At 42.5% G+C, this 20,302-nt stretch overlaps 1 protein-coding gene across 1 annotated transcript in view; it reads right to left on the bottom strand.

The window, feature by feature from the left end:
- cep350 (centrosomal protein 350) overlaps positions 1 to 18,174 on the bottom strand; it is a 108,341-nt gene extending 90,167 nt beyond the window's left edge. The window contains 8 exon segments of the mRNA XM_034078908.1: positions 910 to 1,023; positions 2,136 to 2,532; positions 3,778 to 4,042; positions 6,940 to 7,105; positions 8,253 to 8,358; positions 8,451 to 8,494; positions 8,629 to 8,705; positions 17,813 to 18,174. Coding sequence (XP_033934799.1) covers positions 910 to 1,023; positions 2,136 to 2,532; positions 3,778 to 4,042; positions 6,940 to 7,105; positions 8,253 to 8,358; positions 8,451 to 8,494; positions 8,629 to 8,701 — 1,165 coding nt within the window. The 5' untranslated portion in view covers positions 8,702 to 8,705; positions 17,813 to 18,174.
- Between the last annotated feature and the right edge of the window lie 2,128 nt (positions 18,175 to 20,302).

Genomic DNA, 20,302 nt, shown 5'->3' with positions numbered 1-20,302 from the left:
GTGTGTGTGCGTGTGTGTGTGTGTGTGTGTATGTGTATGTGTGTGTGTGTGTGTGTGTGTGTGTGTGTGTGTGTGTGTGTGTGTGTGAGAAGAGCGATAGTCAGAGCTCTGCTGTCTTCATGCTGTTGTATTTAGAGTCAGAATTATTTGTAAGTAGATTCGAAGAAACCCGAATTTCTGACTGCAGCTAGCTGAAGCTTGGTTGCTAGGTTACTAGTAGGGCTGCTCAATTAATCGTATTTTAAAATCGCGATTACGATTATGGCTTGCAACGATTACGAAAACTAAATCGCAATTACAATTATTGACCCAAATTATCGAGATTATGATTTTTGCCATAATCGAGCAGCCCTAGTTACTAGCTGGGTGTTCTCCGATAAGGGGCCGGGGGAAACAGAGTTAGTGATTACTGGTTCCGTGTTGATTTATTTCAATACAGATTGTTGGGGGGAACTGAAAGGCTCTCACCGAACTGGTTACTTTGCAGCCCGGACATTTCCCCAAAACACATTTAGACGCGATCGAAACGCAGAAGTACCTTTCACATCCTATCATCATTTATTTAAATCATATTGAAGACCTTTTTAAGGCTTTAAATTCTGATTATCAAATGTAAGACTTTTTAAGACCCCGCGGGAGCCCTGATAGACAAGTCCATGTTTTGAAGTGACACCCTGACCATATCTGAACATGTGAATGATTGTAATGAAAATAAAGTAAGTGTGTGTGTGTGTGTGTGTGTGTGTGTGTGTGTGTGTGTGTGTGTGTGTGTGTGTGTGTGTGTGTGTGTGTGTGTGTGTGTGTGTGTGTGTGTGTGTGTGTGTGTGTGTGTGTGTGTGTGTGTGTGTGTGTGTGTGTGTGTGTGTGTGTGTGTGTGTGTGTGTGTGTGTGTGTGTCTCTCGAGCTCACCAGCAAACTGTCGGGACAGGTCTCTGTATATTTCTCTGCTGAGGTTATGGAACTCCGCCTCCTTCCAGACTTTCCCATCGGGAGTCTGGATCTTCGTCTCAGTGCCGTTGAAGCCTGGAAGAAAAGGCATTGAAGGTCACCTATTATGCAAAATCCACTTCTTCATGTCTCCTCTACATCAACATGTGTCCCCTCTTCTTCATGTCTCTTCTACATCAACATGTGTCCCCTCTTCTTCATGTCTCTTCTACATCAACATGTGTCCCCTCTTCTTCATGTCTCTTCTACATCAACATGTGTCCCCTCTTCTCCATGTCTCTTCTACATCAACATGTGTCCCCTCTTCTTCATGTCTCTTCTACATCAACATGTGTCCCCTCTTCTCCATGTCTCTTCTACATCAACATGTGTCCCCTCTTCTTCATGTCTCTTCTACATCAACATGTGTCCCCTCTTCTCCACGTCTCTTCTACATCAACATGTGTCCCCTCTTCTTCGTGTCTCTTCTACATCAACATGTGTCCCCTCTTCTCCACGTCTCTTCTACATCAACATGTGTCCCCTCTTCTTCATGTCTCTTCTACATCAACATGTGTCCCCTCTTCTTCATGTCTCTTCTACATCAACATGTGTCCCCTCTTCTTCATGTCTCTTCTACATCAACATGTGTCCCCTCTTCTTCATGTCTCTTCTACATCAACATGTGTCCCCTCTTCTCCATGTCTCTTCTACATCAACATGTGTCCCCTCTTCTCCATGTCTCTTCTACATCAACATGTGTCCCCTCTGTGGAAAGAGACTCTGAAAGTTTCAGGAACAAAGATTTTCTCTCTTTTTGATCCATTTCTATAAAAACCTGTCTGAAAATGAGCTGATCAGATTTTGGCCACTTTATGATGTCATAACGATGTTTTGTCTTGTGTAACCAAGGTAACCCCCCCCCCCCCCCCCCCCTTATCACCTGACTCCTCTAGAGCTCCATTGAGTTCTTTGTAACCAAATGTCTCTCAGAGGGGCGTGGGGAGGGGCTCCTTATTTTCATCTAAAGTCACAGACAGAGAATCAGCACTTTGGAAACAGGGCTGAAACAGAGGGGATTATGGGTAATGCTGCAATGATCTGTTTGGTGTTTCAGCCAAAATTGGACCTGTAATATATTGACGAGAAACGGTACAATAGGGGACCTTTAAATATGTAAACAAAGGATGCGACACAGCTGCAGGTACCTTTGTATATCGGAGCCGGTGGAGCAGCTGCTACTTTCCGTATTATCTTGTGCATGTTGCCGGTGCCGGCGTTGTTGCTCCCCACAGCTTCTACGTCCGGCTGCTCCAGGTGGACCAGCAGCTTCTCTCTCTCTGCCGCCTCCTCCAGATGTTGCCTCTGCCTCCGGATGCGCTCTTTGAGCTTCTCCAGCTTGTTGTCGGGCTGGTGCCGCCGGAGGTTCTCCAGCCGCTGAGAGGCTGATCCTGGGCTCGACGAGGGGGTGTTCTCCTCTCTGTGTGCGGATCCTGGAGCTGAACTCGGGCTCGACTCCTGTCCCTCCACGCCTGGTTGTGCTTCGGGAGTGTTGTCCTGCTCCCACGCTGAGACCCTGGCGGTCCTCATGGAGTCTGGGGCAGGCTGTTCGTAGAGGAACCAGAATCACTTTATTAGTCATTTACATCGTTACAGCAAGAACAGAGCTCAATGTTACCTAAGCAGCATGCATGAAAAAAATATTAAAGATAAAACAATTACGTGTATTATTTACGTTCTCAGTGTTATTATTGATTTGATTTCTATACGTTTTGTTTTTCATATTCTCATAAGGATTGTTTGGGATTTAATGGTGGGTCTTTTTTGAGTCTTGGTGTTGAAGTATCTTTGTAATTAAATTAATTTATCATTTCATATTCCAGCTATTCCTCAAAAAACATGTTTTGGATATCACGCCATTCACATTTTAAATTTACATTTTAAGAAATTGTAGTTTTTGTATTTCTACCCCACGCTTCCATAAGTGGGTCAAATATGACCGCATGCATTTCCTATGGGAACCTTTGATTCTTATCACCTGTTGCTGTCAGGAATACATTCACTGTAGGACACACAGACGACATCACAAGTGACACCTCTCAGGAAGATTATTTTACACAGCAAGATCTGATACCTGTCAGTATAATAATAATAATACATTATATTTGTATATGGCTTTTCAAGGACTCAACATCGCTTTACAATATAAGGGAAGGTTAGGGTGGGGGGTATCGGACTATCAGACTTGATCAACCGGCATGGATCGATGGGGGGGGGCTACGAGTAGGCAAGAGGAGAAGAGATGAGTTTTGAAAAAGGACTGGAATACTGTGAGGGTCTCAGAATAGCGGAGATCTTGGCATCGATATGTTCAAAACGTTTTTTTTTCAAAATGTCTAAAATTATAATAAGTGAAAAATTAAATATAAGATATTTATAGTGTGAACCAAAATATAATACTAAATATTATACAAGTGATTTTTTTTTCTTAACCAAAATGGCATAAAAACACATTATTCAAATACGAGTCCTTTTTGACCCACTTATGGAAGAGTGTAGGGTCCAGTCACTCGGCATCTAAGGGTTAAAGAAACTATCTCAATTGAAGTACTATTCGATGTAACGGGGAATGTGAGAAAATAACTAATAAAGAATAAGTAAAAAAAAAAAAAGATTTTAAAAATTATAGAAATTACACAATTTACAAAATACACATTCTGTAACAGTTCTGAGGATTTAGCAGCCAGGTATATATATAGCACAGTTATTGACGGCATATATATATATATACATATATATATATATATATATATATATTGCAGTTATTGACGGCATATATATCTATTTTACTTTAGGGGTGTTGTCCTGCTCCCACGCCGAGACCCTGGCGGTCCTCATGGAGTCGAGGGCCGAGCGGTCGTTGAGGAATCGGACCTCCGTGCCCTCCAGAGCCGAGGAGCGAGTGCTGTCCTGGTCCCGGTCCGTCTGAGAGTCCCTGGTGTCTCTGTGGTAAACCATCTGGCTCAGCAGGGGGTCTGAGGGGGGATTGGAGGAGGAGGACTGAAGGCTGAAGGCCTCCAGCTGAGAGGGGGGGTTCGGTGGAGGGGTGGCCTCTCTGGAAACAAACCAGATTACACAGGGGATCAGGAAGGGGATCAAGACTTAGTTCACTGTGAGCGTGCAGAAGAGCTCATGTATGGGGGGTCGGAGACTGCGAGGAAGGAGGGACACATTCACTCAATGTGTGGCTTTCATTCAACGATGAAACCGTTTAGAAATGTAGAACCAGAATGATAAAATGTGGATTTTAATTCGCTAACGGGCATGACTGATTACTGATGGCACTATAAGGCAAACAAAAAATATATCATCCACTGTTCTGATTATAACGATATTAAAACAATGAGGGTTAATAACCAAGACGTGTATAACTAATATACCTTTTCTACCATTTTTGAGGCAGAAGAAACAAAAATTATCACCTTTCCATTTTTCCATTTACAACATGTTGCTTTAACACATTCAGTAAAACCGAGCAGCAGATCGAGCGCGTGTGTCGAGCTGTTCTGGACATCTGGTGGAAGTTACTCTCATATGCACCTCCTTTAGCTCCGCCCCTAAGCCTTTAGCTCCGCCCCTAAGCCTTTATCAACTCTTGAGGATGTATTCACATTGAGATCCAGTACATCTGTTGCTCTGAGACCAAAGTGCAGAAGGAACAGGGCCGTTGCTAACCACTGAGCTACTGAAGTGTGTGAGCCTTTCAGCCGCAGACACCGAGGAGACGTCAGGAACACACGGCGTCTGAAGGGAAATGTTTAACAGCATTTAAGGACTGAGTGGAAGCGCTCTCTTTGAACTATGAACATATATGAAACTTTGCTTCATGCCACATCGGAGCTCCCTCACAAATACCCAGGGGCACGTATAGTGCTGCGTACCTGGACTCACATTCAGGTTCAGGTCCGGACTCAAGTCCAGAGGTTCAGGTTCAGGTCCGGACTTATAAGTCCGGACCTGAACCCATGGCTTGTGTCAAGTTGTGCGAGTAACTAAAGTGAACTTATTGTGAGCTAATTATCAATTGAACATTAACTCATAATCAACTCAAATTCAAACTCGTCAGGTTTATTGCGCTCCCTTCCAACTTGTGTCTACATTTCTCTACAAAGTACAAATGTAAAAAAAACACTTTTTTCCACTTAGTCTACAAATGACTTATGACAGCAACTACAGTGAACTACTACAAAGTTCAAACATGTATTTCATTTACCAAACTAAAGTAACCAAACAGTCCCTGAGCTGACTGAGCCTCAATCCCTAAAACGTTGCTGAAAGGTAGAGTGTAGAGTAGACTATACGCATTACACTGTTACACACCTACTATACAGTATAGGCTACACTGTAGTGACTGTACAGTCAGAGTGTACTGTACTGTCTGTGCACCATGTATTTTCTACAACTCTACATGTTTACATTAAACAGTACATACTACATACATAGTGATGTACATACATACTGTTAGAAATTAAAATCAATGTTGATATGGCGTAATTTTGAATTAAATACACTATTTAATTTAAATCAGTTTTATTCTGAAAATCCGGAAGTTCACACTATTAACTTAATACTTTTATTCTGAAAAGTCTTCACTTCCGGTTAGCATTAGCATGTGGCGAAACGCTACGTTTTCAAACCGTGAATCGAAGGTGAAATGACATGTGATGTTGTACACTGAGCACACTGGGATTAGCACTCATTTATTGACACTGAATAACGTTTATCAGGGAATGTTTAAATAACCACAGACACCAGAATATACGTAAGTGCCAGTTTTTTTGCGAGTCCAAGTACCGGTTCCTGACGTTCCGGTTTTAACCGGACTTGAACCGAAACTTTTTACAAGTCCAGTACCGGTTCGGCGTACCGGTACGCAGCACTAGGCACGTAGGACGATGCTCTGACGCCATCACCCTCGCACATTTGTGATATATATGTTAAGACAAATCTCGTTCTTAATATAGACTATATTTAGGGTCGATGTGTTGACTTGACTTTAAAATAGCAGATCTCTGTGACCGGTAGGGTTTCTTTGGCCTAGTGAACGAGTGTGTCTTCCTTGGAGGAGGAGCTGCAGGTGGGTGTCGGCGACGTGCAGTCAGGGGAGGCACGGATTGGCCGAGAGTCGGGACTTAACGCCCCCCCCCCCCCGTTGACAACTCTCGAGCGTCGACCTAATGTTATATGAACCGCCGATGGTGGGTAGGGGCGGTGAAGTTGGGCGGTGAAGTTGTGTCCCACAGCGGCTTTGTGGCTAGCACTGAGCATCCCCGTAACGATGTTGCTTAGCAACCGGCGTAAACGGAGCTTCGGGCTATCAAGCAGTGAGCGTGCGATGTCCTGTTCAGATGACGTCAGATCCAACGGGATGCCATTAATAAACTACAGAGAATCACACGACACACCTACGCCATGACTACATTCAGGCAGACGGCAGAACACAACCTCTCTGGACCATTTATGTACTTATTGGAAACAAGATACAAAATGTAACACCTTGGGAAATGCCCTTTAATAGCCTTCATTTTCGCTAAATTGATTTATCAACTTTTAATACTTTTTAAGACCCCGCGGACCCCCTGTCATTATGTGTTATAATGTTTTTAACGCAGGTCGTATGATGATAGAATCATATGCGCGGGCCGCTAGAGTCTGTTGATCTCCAGATGAACAGCAGCATGAGAATAACCTGCAGAAAGTGCCGATGCTCCATGGCGGAGGCTCCGGGAGAAATTGCCAGATTTGCGTTGTTACCCCCTGAATGTCTGACCAATGGGTGAACAGCATTTCCGAGCACATGACTTGTGTTTAAAGTGTATAGTCCGTGTTCCCGTGTGAACGCAAACCGAACCTTCTGAAAAATGAAACGATGCAACAAACGGTCGTCTGGTGCGCAGCAGAGAGCGGACTGGTAGGTGTGAATGCGACCTCGGGCTGAAGCAGAGTGCGTACCTGTAGGAGGCCAGCGGCTCCCTGAACTCCACGCTGTTGTTCCTCCGCACGTTGCTGTCCTGCGTGGCGTTCCTCAGCGGGCTGCGAGAGCTGCTCTTCTCCGGACTCTGCTGACTCCGCCCCCGACGCTTAGAAGACCCCGCGGTGACGTCGGCATGTTGTCCATCTGGGAGAGACGGCCATGTTTGAAAAGGGTATTATTCAGGATCAGGATGTCTTACTTCGTCCCACAGAGGGGACATGGAGAGGAAACGTGAAGAGCCAAAAATAGCGTTATATTAATTAAATAACATATTATACTTTAAACATATATTCCTGCTGCTTTCCACTGTATATTGTTTACATTTGATATAAGACTTTTCATTTAAATGTTTAATTGTTCACACTTTTCCACTTTTTAAGTATTAGTATTTTAATGTTGGTGCTGAAACTAAATAATTTCCCAGTTTAGGATTAATAAAGTATCTATATATTAAAGATAGAATTTAAAATGTACATAAATACGTATCCAGGTGGACTACAAGCAGCCGTAACAGTATTTCTTTCTTTCTTTAAATAGGTGTAGCATGTATTAAGTACCGTACTTTCCGGACTCTAAAGCGCACCTGCATATAAGCTACAGCAGCTACATTGTCCGTCTGTCTTGCTCTCGTTCTGTCTCTCGGTTCCACTTTTACTTTGGCGCGCTACCTGTCTCACTCTTTTCCGGCCTCCAGCTTTTCCTGCTGGAGCCCGCCGCTTAGAGGTGGCGGGCGCGGACCGGTCCTAGAGCCCGTAGTGTTAAGGTGGTTAATTTGACCTGTTCCCTAGTGGCCGTTAGCTGTACAAAGAAAATGGGGGAAAAAGTCGCGGCTTATAGTCCGAAAAGTACGGTATTAGTATTTTAATGTTGAGCACACTGGTGCTGAAACAAAATGATTTCCCAGTTTAGGATTAATAAAGTATCTATATATTAAAGATAGAATTTAAAATGTACATAAATACGTATCCAGGTGGACTACAAGCAGCCGTAACAGTATTTCTTTCTTTCTTTAAAAAGGTGTAGCATGTATTAAGTGGTGTGATAGCAGCCAGCTGAGTGCTCAGTAATTTAGAGTTAGAATTTATTACAGTAGTTGAATTGTCTAACTACGAGATAACAGCCAGCAAAGTGTGTGTGTATATACACACACACTTTGCTGGCTGTTATCTCGTAGTTAGACAATTCTATTGCACATAAGTGATGTTGCACAACAGAGGTGCTGTAACGGAGCAGGAAGCAGCGCCGGAGGAAATGTAGAATTTGATCATAAAGACGTTTGGAAATGACCGACCTCTGCGGCGCACCGCCCTGGAGGACTTCTTCTTGGGGTCCATGACCGATTCCAGGACAACACCTGAACCTGGAGCGGCTTCCAGGCGGTTTTCTATATGCCGCAACTAAAGAGGGAGGACACACATGTGAGCCTTACATGGCGGTGAAATGGAGTCATCCTCCCCACCACTTGATATTCCACTGCCTGTATACTCACAGCAGCTTTGGACTGAGATAAACTCTTCCATGCGGTTGTCAGCTCTGAAGGCGAGGAAGAGAACGCATGATTTATTAAGTGCCATAAACCCGATGCCATAAAAGAAATTAGTGTTGGTAAATTGTTCGAACAATCCCTTTTATTGTAACTCATTCCTGAGACATGTTTACATACAGACCTGGGCCAATAGTGTGATCAGTCAGCTGCTGAGCAGACGCCTCCGGCCGCCTGCTGCTCTTCATCGCTCTCATTCACCTGGAGGCAAGTTTAGAGGGAGGCGGCGAGTGAGAAACGAGTCACACAGAAGTATGAAAGTATATACTGCTGTTTTCCTATATTGCATACTTTACACACAGACTGAACACGAAGGCAGTTACATTTCAGTTATCAGGCAACCAAAGGAATAACACACACTAACAAAGAGCATACAGCACTTTAAAGAAAGACACAAGAACCAGCTTTAAAGACGACGGTGTAAAAGCAGAGGTGTGAAGAAGAACAGCATGTTTCCATCATAAACACACGCAGTTCTTCGGACAGCATGTTGACAGCAGACGAATGTCACCCTGTTGTTTAAAACCGGTTCCACAACAGCACATTCCTGTAGGTGAAGGAAAGCCGGACTGAAGGCATGTGATGTTTACCTAAAACACCGAGCTGCGCCTGTTCCCCTAACGCTGCTTGAGACCAACAATATGTGTGCTGTACATAAAGTAAAGCCCCCGAGGAAAAGGTGGTATTTGTGACATTTGATCGACCATTATTGTGCGTGTGGACGGTCGGAGCATATAGTGTGAGAAAAAGTTTTTAGAGAGTACTTGTCCATGGACAAGTGAGTTTGGCAATTTACTTGTCCGAATACATTTTTCACTTGTCCAGAATGGACAAAAATTGGGGCCACTGGAATCTTCTTCTTCGTCATCGTATTTTACACTTTCCCGCGGTTTTTACGACACCGCTAACGTAAGTGAGCGGTAAGATTTTACTGCAACACACATAGGGTTGGGTATCGTTTGGATTTGAACGATTCCGGTTCTGCTTTTCGATTCCGGTTATTTTCGGTTCTCGGTTCCGGTTCTTTGAGAGAGTAAATCAGTCCCATGACAAACTGGGAGAGAAATATATTTATGAAAACATTAAGTCAAATCTGTATTCCTATTTACAAATCACTTCATACTGTTGAATTTCTTACGGTTATTGAATACAATTATATAAAAATAATCTCTGCATTGTTTAGTTAGTTCTAAGTGGTGCAGTTTGAGAATGCACAGTTGGCCCAGTCTCCTCTGATGTTACACTGCCTGTGAGACAGAGTCCAACCACATATGTCCAACACATAGGAGATAACCTAATAATAATAATAATAATACATTATATTTATAGCCTATAGGCCTAGCGCTTTTCTACAACTAGAAGACGCTTGTACGCTTACACATGTCCTGCAACACACATGCTGCAGCTGCCCAGCTGCTCATTGTTTGTAAAAGTAAAGAAATAGTATTTTCATTTCAATAATGTACTTTCTATACCCTGCTTCATAAACAATACTGACATCCCTGCTCCTCCGAGTCTGGGGGTCCGGGGATGTGAGGACAGCGCGAGGACACATTAAAGGAAATGGCGGTCAATATTAACACAGGAGCTAAAACGCTTAATAACCTTCATTACGTGTTAGAGAAAGAACATAAGAAAGTTTGACAAAGATGAGGCTGTTAAACGGGCAGCGAATCTGCTGTGTGTAGAAAGAGAGAGAGAGACGCTGAGCTGCACCGAGCAGCGATCAGCTGACACGGAGCATAGAGAGCTGCAGTCCGCGGGCCTCGCCTCCTGTCCTCACAACTCTTATTAATCCCGGGACCGGACAATTGTTATTTGTTCCTACTCGGAACCGAGTTTTGCTTCCCAACCCGGCCACTGTGCTACACTTCCCGCCCCGCCCCGCCCCGCCCCGCCCCGCCCCCGTCTAACTGTACACAAAGCTGCGAGATGCATTTCCTTAGGAATCGACAAGCAGAACCGAAACTAACATTTCTAAACGAACAATGGCGGACACGTACAATTTGCGAATGAGTTCTGCCTTTTGTAAACTGAATGTATCAATAATTTGTCAATAAATCAGGAAAAACGTCACTTGTCCGCCGGACAAGTCAATTGAAAGATCTACTTGTCCGATATTGTAAATAACACGTCCCGGACGGTGGGACGTGTACTTTTTCGCACACTGATATACAACGTTAGCTTAGCCGATCTCCATTCAGAAAACACGCATTTTAAAAGGTGTTTCTCTGCCGTCTGTCTGCAGACTTGTCAAAGCATTAATTCATGGTTCTTACTAACCGGTATCAGTGTGTTGTTACTTCGGCATCATTTAGAAACGTGTATTACAATTAAATCACGGTAAAATATGTTCATCTTGTTGTAGTTGTAGCCCCCGAGCCAGCGCGTCTTGTTTGAATGATGCGAGTAAACACAGCTGGCAGCCGCGGTGAAACTCGAGCAATTAGCGCGAAGCGAATATTGGCATCGCGTCCGGTGTGAGCGCAGCATTGGGTACCGTTCTTATAAAGGTAATGAGAAAATGATGTTTTGTTCCGATTAGAGAACCCTGATTCTGAGACAACAGAGACGTGATGCGTCGACAACCTTTCTACTTTAATCAGAAAACTTAGCCATGGGTTTTTTGCAAACCTCTCCTCGATACCTTGCTCATTGTGAGTGTGTTGCCTTCCTATGCAACACCCTGTGAGTCACGAGGAGTTGTTAAGAAGTCATGCCTTTACTCACAACCGTCACGTGACTCAGTCCTGAGGCGAGCATGACCGGCAAGAGAGCAAACAGCAGGGAAATGACACGCGTCAGGGAGACGTATGGACTAGAGCGTTGGTGTTGGGATCAGGGGGGCACAGGTTCAAACCCCACTGCAGTCAGCATGTCGCTGTCTCCCTGAGACACTTCACCCCAAAGTGCTCCTGTGGGGATTGCCCACAGACTTGAGTATGTGAGTGGCTTTGGATAAAAGCGTCTAACAAGTGGCATGCAATGCAATGTGTCTATATTAGTGGTGCACGATAATCATCGGCTCGATATTAGGAATTATGACGTCATCCCGATAAACCCGATAACAGTATTAATAGCCCCGATAATATACAATATATTTTTTGGGTAAAAAAAAGAAAGAGATCCTGCGGTGTGGTGGATTGGGATGAGGGGCGCTTGTTTTTCACTCGGCTCCTCCCGTTTTGCCAGTACTGTGGTGTTAGTGGTTTAGGAAGAGGGGAGTTCTTCCCAAATCCAGCGCTCCCTAACTCGTGCCTGGCTGTGACGTAAATGGCGTGCGGCCGTGAAGCCAGGACAGTAAACAAAAATGTCGTCGGTAGTATGGGACTATTTCAAAGCTTCAGAGTGAGATAGTGCGCTTGCTATTTGTATTAACAGATGCAGAAGTTCCACGAGGAGGGAAGAAGAAGGCAACGAGCTATAATACTTCCAACCTGATGAGTCACCTGAAACATCGCCATGGCTACGATGGTGTGTTCAAAGCGTACGAAGACGCCTGCGCTGCTAAACTAGCGGCGAATCCAAAGCCAGCTGCAAAGGCACCGGGGCTTTCACCTATCCACGAGGCTTTTGGAAAAGGCAAGAACTTTATTTGGGAAAATAAATATGGTCACTTTGAAGTCACAACTGTTCTTGGCTTTGTTTGGTTCATAGTAGTAATGCTCATGTTTTTTACCACCAGGTGTGCAAAAACTACAGGTACATTTAATATATATATTAGGGCTGTCAAGTTAACGCGTTAAAACACACACACACACACATTGTATTATTGTATGAGAGGTTCCAGGTTGAATTGAGAGGTTGTTGTGTTTAATATTCATGAGAATATTTCTCATTGTTCAAATGATAATAAACATTAGCATAAAGCATATTTGTCCACTCATATGTTGATGAGTATTCAAAACTTGAAAATTATTCCTCAAAGGTACATTTAGAACAGATCAAAAATGTGCGATTAATTTGCGATTAACTATTTTAATCGACTGACAGCCCTAATATATATATATATATATTATATTATTATCGGTCTTTAGAAGCAGGAAGTTATCGGTATCGGTTTCAAAAACCCAATATCGTGCATCCCTCGTCTTTATGTCTGTGTCTTCATTAACAGATATTCAGAGTAACAACCCCCCCATTAACATGTGTGGCCGTACACTGAGGGTCCTGGTTATAAACTCAAACCAACAGTGGCTTTTTATTGTGTTACAAAACCAGCATACTTAAACACTAGTCTGGGTATTCCCTTTATCTGAATACTAGGGGTGTAACGGTTCACAAACATTTCGGTTCGGTACGTACCTCGGTTTTAGGTCACGGTTCGGTTCGGTACGTACCTCGGTCTTTAGGTCACGGTTCGGTTCGGTACGTTTTCGGTACAGCAGAAAAAATTATCACAAAACATAACATATTTTTTTTTAATTATTATTAAACTGTGAATAATGTATTCACTCAAATAAATACAAAATATAATAAAATAAACATTAAGGTGCAGCTTTTCGATGAACTGAAATAATCTGTATTTGAACTGTACTGTACTAGCACCTAAGCAGCCAGCTTGACATTAGGACTTGCTTGTATTTTCATGTTGTTTAAAGAAAGATGAACTTGTCCACATGGCTGCTGAAAGGGCAGATCAGCTGGCACTAACAACGTCTCCTGCCGTGGAGAACACCCTCTCGCTAGGGACAGAGGTAGCAGATACAGCCAGGTAGCGCTTTGCTACCATGGCAACATGAGGATATTTGCCGTTTGTAATAGCTTTGGCTCGGTCTGAACTCTCTGCGAGTGGTGGAGGCTTAAATGCTAGCGGGAGTTGGGTTTGCACTTCAGTCTTTTGGTACCGGTGATATTCACGTTCGGGTGATGCCTTTTCAAATGAGTGTGCAAGTTTGATGTGTTGCCAGCCGCGTAACCAATGCTAGTTGAACAATGCCGACACACAGCTTTGGTTTGGTCCACCTGTCTTTGTCCGTCAGCCTTGTACGTAACTGCGAAACCAAAATGTTCCCAAACCGGAGACTTCAATGATGCTGGAGGATTTTCGAGCTCAACTTTATCTGCGTTCGCCATTTCGACAGTTCCTCAAATTACTGACTACATTTGAACGCATCCCTCTGACCAGCTCATCCAATGAAATGACTTGCTCGCTCTATGACGCGTTGATCACAATGGGAGCAAATTACTCTGAATGCTGAGACGCAGCCCCTGAGATTACTTCCAAGAAGTTGTTCTTGTTCACGTTCTCAATTTTTTACGTTTAACTTTATATTCGTTCGGTACACTTCGGTACACACGTGTACCGAACCGAAGGGCCCGTACCGAATAACTTCGGTACAGGTACGTGTACGTGTACGTGTACGTGTACGTGTACGTGTACGTGTACGTGTACCGTTACACCCCTAGTGAGCACTCATTTGCATTTGCATTGGTGGCAATGAGTGCTCAGTAGGGCTGCACGATTCTTGCTCAAATGTGAATCACGATTTTCCTCCATAAGAATTGAGATGACGATTCTCATCGTTTCAATACAAATATTAATTGCACTCTTACTCTTAGACATCACGGGAGTAAAATGAATTTAAACAGACAACATTTGTCTCTCTTGTAACAAAAACATAACTTTGTCTTTAGTCTGTCGTTGCTGAATACTGAACAAACATTACTACATTCAAAATGTGGAACCTGGAGCCAACTATTGTGGCTTTAAACGGACACCATCAAAGTGCTGGACTTAAATCCAAGTCTCAGTTTCTTGTAGCAAAAACATGGAGTAACTAAAATGAATTTGACAGCCAACTACTGTGGCTTTAAACAAAGTGCTCGACTTAAACTCAAGTCTTTCTGGTAACAAAACATACAGTAACTAAAATAAAGATAGTGCTGAACATAACAAATAGAATTTTTGCAGCTTTATAATAACAAAATGTAAACTTTGCAGTAGCACCTGTCCACAGTGACAGGACACCCAACTACTGGACAACAACACCAACCTGTTTGTTACAGGGAGGAATGCACTTCAGTTACTCAAAAGACCTCACCACAGTGCTGAATATAAAAACAAAACAGTCACAGCTTTAGAATAATAATGTAAAAAAAAGCCTAGCCGGCTAGCACCCAGTTCAACTACTGCACTTAAAGGTTCTTGTACTGAAAAAAACATAAACTTAAACAAAGTGCTAGACTCCACTGAGTAGTAATGTCACAGTATCAAAAGGATTAACTTAAATACTGCAGTCAGTACTGAACATAAAAACGGAACAGAACATAAAGTTACAGCTTCAGAATAAATGTAAATAAAGCCTAGCTGCCTAGCTACTAGCACAGTCCATCTACTTTTTTCGGCACAAGCACAACTTCCCTCTCACTCTCGCCAGAGTCGCCACCGGGATTTTCATCGGTGTTGTTGTCATTGTCCTCGACCTCCTCATCACTCATTTCTGTTTTTCCTGTACTACTAGTCGCTCTCGTCACTCTTTGCTAATCAGTGCTAATGCTAACGCTTCTGTAAACATACTGCCGGCTCCTGCCCTCACGTGCTGCAGTCAGTGAGTGTTGCCAGGTATACTTATTATAAGCCACATTGGGCTTATCTTTCTGTGAAGTTGCTTGGTAGTAAGTAATAATGGTTGTTGCGGTTGTGAGCTTGTAGACCCGACATATATAGGTTTAAAGTGCTCATGTTCTTTTGTGCTTGTTTCCATAGACCTGGTTGCTTATTCCTTCCGCAAAAACTGGCAACCCCAATGGCTGCAGCGTTAACACTGCATGAGAGGAGGAGAGACAGACAGAACACTACCATTTGCATGCGATCATGGTACTTTAATGTTAAATGTGTAGAGTATATTTGCTTTACATCGTTTAAGTATGATTGACATTGCAAGTTGGTATTATTCAGAAGCAAAATAATTAAAAAATGTAAAAAAAATCCCCCCAAAAAATAATCTGCTTGACGTCATAGGATCGCCGTAATTTAGAAATGAGATCGCATAGGTGTCTGAATCGAGATCACGATCTTTTTTCGATTAACCGTGCAGCCCTAGTGCTCAGTGAGTAAAAAAAACTTAAAAAACCATCAATGATACTTTGGGGGAGCCATTAGGTAAACAGCCTCTATGGGCGCGAGTCCAGACCCACTTTTGGAATCAAATGATGACGTCAGTGGGATTATCTCCGTTATCAACTCCTCAGCATCCCCGGGACAACATCACTAGCCCCGCCCCTAAAAAGGTGTGAACTTGAGCCAATCAAGGACTACTACTACTACTAGGTTAAAGTTAAAAGGTGATTGACGATCAGATACCAGTGTGGAGTTTTCTGTCTTAAATTTGATATAGATCATGTTCTTTGTTGGTTTGTGAGGATGCTCACACACACTTGGTAAGATGTGTGTGTGTGTGTGTGTGTGTGTGTGTGTGTGTGAAAGAAGACCACAACAAACAGCAGCGACTGCTCTCAGCTGTTTAACACTTAAAGACCTAGACACCATCACCAGTTGTAGGTTGTCTGAAGTGCAGTGTTACTATGAAAATCCACTAGAATGCAGGAATTCACTTTTTCTTGCAACTGTATATATTATTCTGAAATGGACCAATCTGCACAACGACTACTTTTACTGTCGCTACTTTCACTATATTTTGATGAGAATACTTTTCTACTTTCACTTGAGGAACATTTTGAATACAGGACTTTTACTGTAACAGAGTATTCCCTACACTCTGGTACTTCTACTTTTACTCAAAAAAAGATCTGAGTACTTCTACTTTTACTCAAGAACAAGATCCGAGTACTTCTACTTTTACTCAAAAAAAGATCCGAGTACTTCTACTTTTACTCAAGAACAAGATCTGAGTACTTCTACTTTTACTCAAGTACAAGATCTGAGTACTTCTACTTTTACTCAAAAAAAGATCCGAGTACTTCTACTTTTACTCAAGAACAAGATCCGAGTACTTCTACTTTTACTCAAAAAAAGATCCGAGTACTTCTACTTTTACTCAAAAAAAGATCCGAGTACTTCTACTTTTACTCAAGTACAAGATCTGAGTACTTCTACTTTTAATCAAGATCTGAGTACTTCTACTTTTAATCAAGATCTGAGTACTTCCACTTTTACTCAAGTACAAGATCTGAGTACTTCTACTTTTAATCAAGATCTGAGTACTTCTACTTTTAATCAAGATCTGAGTACTTCTACTTTTACTACAAGATCTGAGTACTTCCACTTTTACTCAAGTACAAGATCTGAGTACTTCTACTTTTAATCAAGATCTGAGTACTTCCACTTTTACTACAAGATCTGAGTACTTCCACTTTTACTCAAGTACAAGATCTGAGTACTTCTACTTTTAATCAAGATCTGAGTACTTCCACTTTTACTACAAGATCTGAGTACTTCCACTTTTACTCAAGTACAAGATCTGAGTACTTCTCCTTTTAATCAAGATCTGAGTACTTCCACTTTTACTCAAGTACAAGATGTGAGTACTTCTCCCACATCTGACTACAATCCTTGAGTAAATGTACTCAGGTACTTCCCCCCCCCCCTCTAAGTTAGGTTCACATTGACAAACTACAATATTAAATGTTGTTACTTGGATAAAAACAGGAGACCATAATCATAATAAAATAAATTCTGCAAAACGAGTACTTTTAATACTTTAAGTACACTTATCTGATGATTCTTCTCTACTTATATTATTCTGAAATTGTGTCTGTATAATTACTTTGAGTACAATGTAATGCTAATGTACTTGAGTAACATTTTTTTTTACTTGCAATGGAGTATTTTAAGACCATAGTATTTGTACTTTTACTGGAGTAAAGGATCTTAGTACTTCTTCCAAAAGTGCTGTATTGATGAATAATACATTATAAGAATACTAGATGAAACAACAACTAATGGCATTTTAACTTTCGAAGTGAAACTGGAGAAATGATCTGAGTCAAGGCTAAGACTATTACTCCCTGTCCAGGAATTAGTCGCCCAATACACACAAACATAACTATGATTAATCTACTTTTAGCTGCTAACTAACAAACAGACAGTACGTTATTGTTTTCTAAACATCTAATAAATACTAAAAACAACCTCGACTTATCAATGGTCGTTTTTAACTTCCTAATGTTGCCTAAAACATGATGTCTGCAACACATTCCTGCCTCAGACTTCAGGATGACTTATTTAACAACGTCTCGCTCCAGGGATTAGTCGGAGCCGCTAACTCCGGACAGTTGACGTTAGCCGACAGGAAAGTCATGAATTAACTTAGCTGTTTTCTTCTTAAAATAGGCTAAATACATACCTGTAATGAAAGGAACCGATGTATCTAGATGTCCAGATTCATGTTGCCGTCCTCGTGATAATAAAATCCAAACTTCATCAGACTTCTTCTTCAGTTTCAGCTGTTTGCTAACGTTAGCATTAGCCGGCTAACGTTAGCAAACCAATGTTAGCTAACTAAGATAGCAACTTTTTCTAACGACATTCATCCATTGTTGTCGTATCGGTGTGTGTCTGTGTAACAAAGTATCCAGATCCGCTGTGAGGTCCCTAAAGAGAAACGCCGCTCCCCGCCTCTGAGGTCTCTTTCCCGGGTTACTGTGTTGATGTTTCTCAGAGAAACTGCTGGGTATCCAAGACGGGCCGGTAACCGAGACCGAAATATCGCGAGAGTTTGACCACGTCGTTAACGCTCAGAAAGCCCCACCCTGTAAAATACACACACACTGGCCCTTTCTAATTTCTCTGATTTCCCCTCCTCGAGGAGAGAGGAGGGGAAGCAGCAGGCAGTTCGAGAAATGAGAAATCCTCCATTAATGATGACAGGAGGCACAGCAGCACCGTCTGATGGACAGAACTGTGTTTATGATGACTTATATATTTACTTTTAATTAATTGACAGTGCGGTATAATGAGACAATAACAGGCGACAGATGCGGGGACACACATTACATTACATTACATTGCACACACACACACACACACACACACACACACATTTATATATACAATTTCAGATTCAAACAAGTTTGACAGCACTCTCATAATAACGTAACACAGTCAGAGACTGGATATAGAGGAAATGAAATTACGGGCCAAAAGTTTCATTTACAAGTATTAAAAGTAAGCATAGGACACCAAACCAACTGAGACCTGTCTGTACGCCGCATCTACGCCTTGTAGCCTACAACACAATGTACAACACACACCTAGCTCCTAAAGCATATCATATCAGGATACAGCCGTTGTGTATTTTATTATGTGAAGCACTAAATGGTTTTAGAAAAACTCTTTGTTTGTAGAGTAATGTAGGCAGGGCCGTCCCTCCCTACAGGCCGATCATGCAGGCTGCATGGGGCCTCACATTGCGCAGGGGGCCTCGGCGTGTGCGCAGTTCTCAGCGCAATATATATGTACAGGAGGAAGAGTGATAAACTGTCTGTCTAGTTGGCTTACATAACAGTTAAAGTGTACAACCTACAAAACATGGAGCATTTTTCCCCCTTTTATTCATTTTTATTTGCACATTTCATGGTGATGCTCAGCCTCCCCCTTAACTCCTAACAGTCATCATCATGTCAACCACAACACAGAGAAATACTGATAGAAATGTGTGTTGTTGATACATTAGGCGCGTTCACACCGGAGTATTTTTACCCGTACTTTTCCCGTTTAGTTCCGATAGTGCCTGGAATTTTGCGTTCACACCAAAAAGAGAACTTAGTTCCGAGAACTTTTACCCCCATTTTCAGTCCCTGCTAGAGAGGTGGGACTATCCTGGGGAGAAAAAAGTACCGATTTCGATTGGCTGGGCGAATTCAAACCACGGCCCGTAAAACTCTGAAAAGTTTTTGTGAAGTTATTGTATTTGCTGGCATTAGCATTATTAGCATTAGCCCCGCGCACCAACGGAGAGAGAATAACTTATGGCAACAAAAAAGAAAACATGGGAGCGGTGGAGATGAGGAGGTGTCGGCGTTCTGGCGATTTACTCTACTCTAGTTGGGGAAGGCTTCAGTAGAAGCTGCTGGGAGTCCCAGCAGCTTCTACTGAAGCCTTCCCCAACTCCGGGGACTTCCGGCCAGGGACTCCGGGTGGCAGAAAACGCCGTGAAGTGGGTTGCGGCCTGCCAGTAAACCCAAAGCAGAAGAAGAAGAAGTGACGTCAGCGGCTTCATTTGACTGATCCTCCCTCAGGGACTTATTCTGGCGTGAACGCGATCTGTACTCAGTTCCACGGGGGTACTATAAGTGCTGGCACTGGGGCACCTAACTACGGCAAAGTACTTGGTGTGAATGCGGCTATTGCTGACAGAGGGAACTACTTTGAATACAGATTTAAGAAATCTCAGTTTTTGAGCATGTCATAAGCATGTTTTGTCTTGACTATATTACAACTATATTATAATAAAATAATATAGTATTTATATTATTGAATTAATTCTGATTATTAGTTTATATGCATTAATTATATTTTAATCTTTTTGAGGCTAGTATTTGGCAGGAAATGCAGACGTATTCACCTGTAACCGCATACTGAATGACATACATTCACTCCTGTCGGTTGGGGGGGGGCCTCATCTCACAATGTCGCTTGGGGCCCCAAGTTGGCCAGGGACGGCCCTGAATGTAGGCCAATACTGAGTGATATATATTATACCCACTGCTCTGCTTTCTGCACGGACCTCACAGCTGTTCTCACTGGAAACATCGATAAATACAGGATGATAATACCCCCAAAACTAATGCCTAATTTATAAAAGGTTTGATTTATTTAAAAAAAAAAAAAGGTC

Source organism: Pseudochaenichthys georgianus, unplaced genomic scaffold (genome assembly GCF_902827115.2).
Source record: "Pseudochaenichthys georgianus unplaced genomic scaffold, fPseGeo1.2 scaffold_509_arrow_ctg1, whole genome shotgun sequence".
Taxonomy (NCBI): domain Eukaryota; kingdom Metazoa; phylum Chordata; class Actinopteri; order Perciformes; family Channichthyidae; genus Pseudochaenichthys; species Pseudochaenichthys georgianus.
This window is presented reverse-complemented; position numbering and strand designations above follow the sequence as displayed.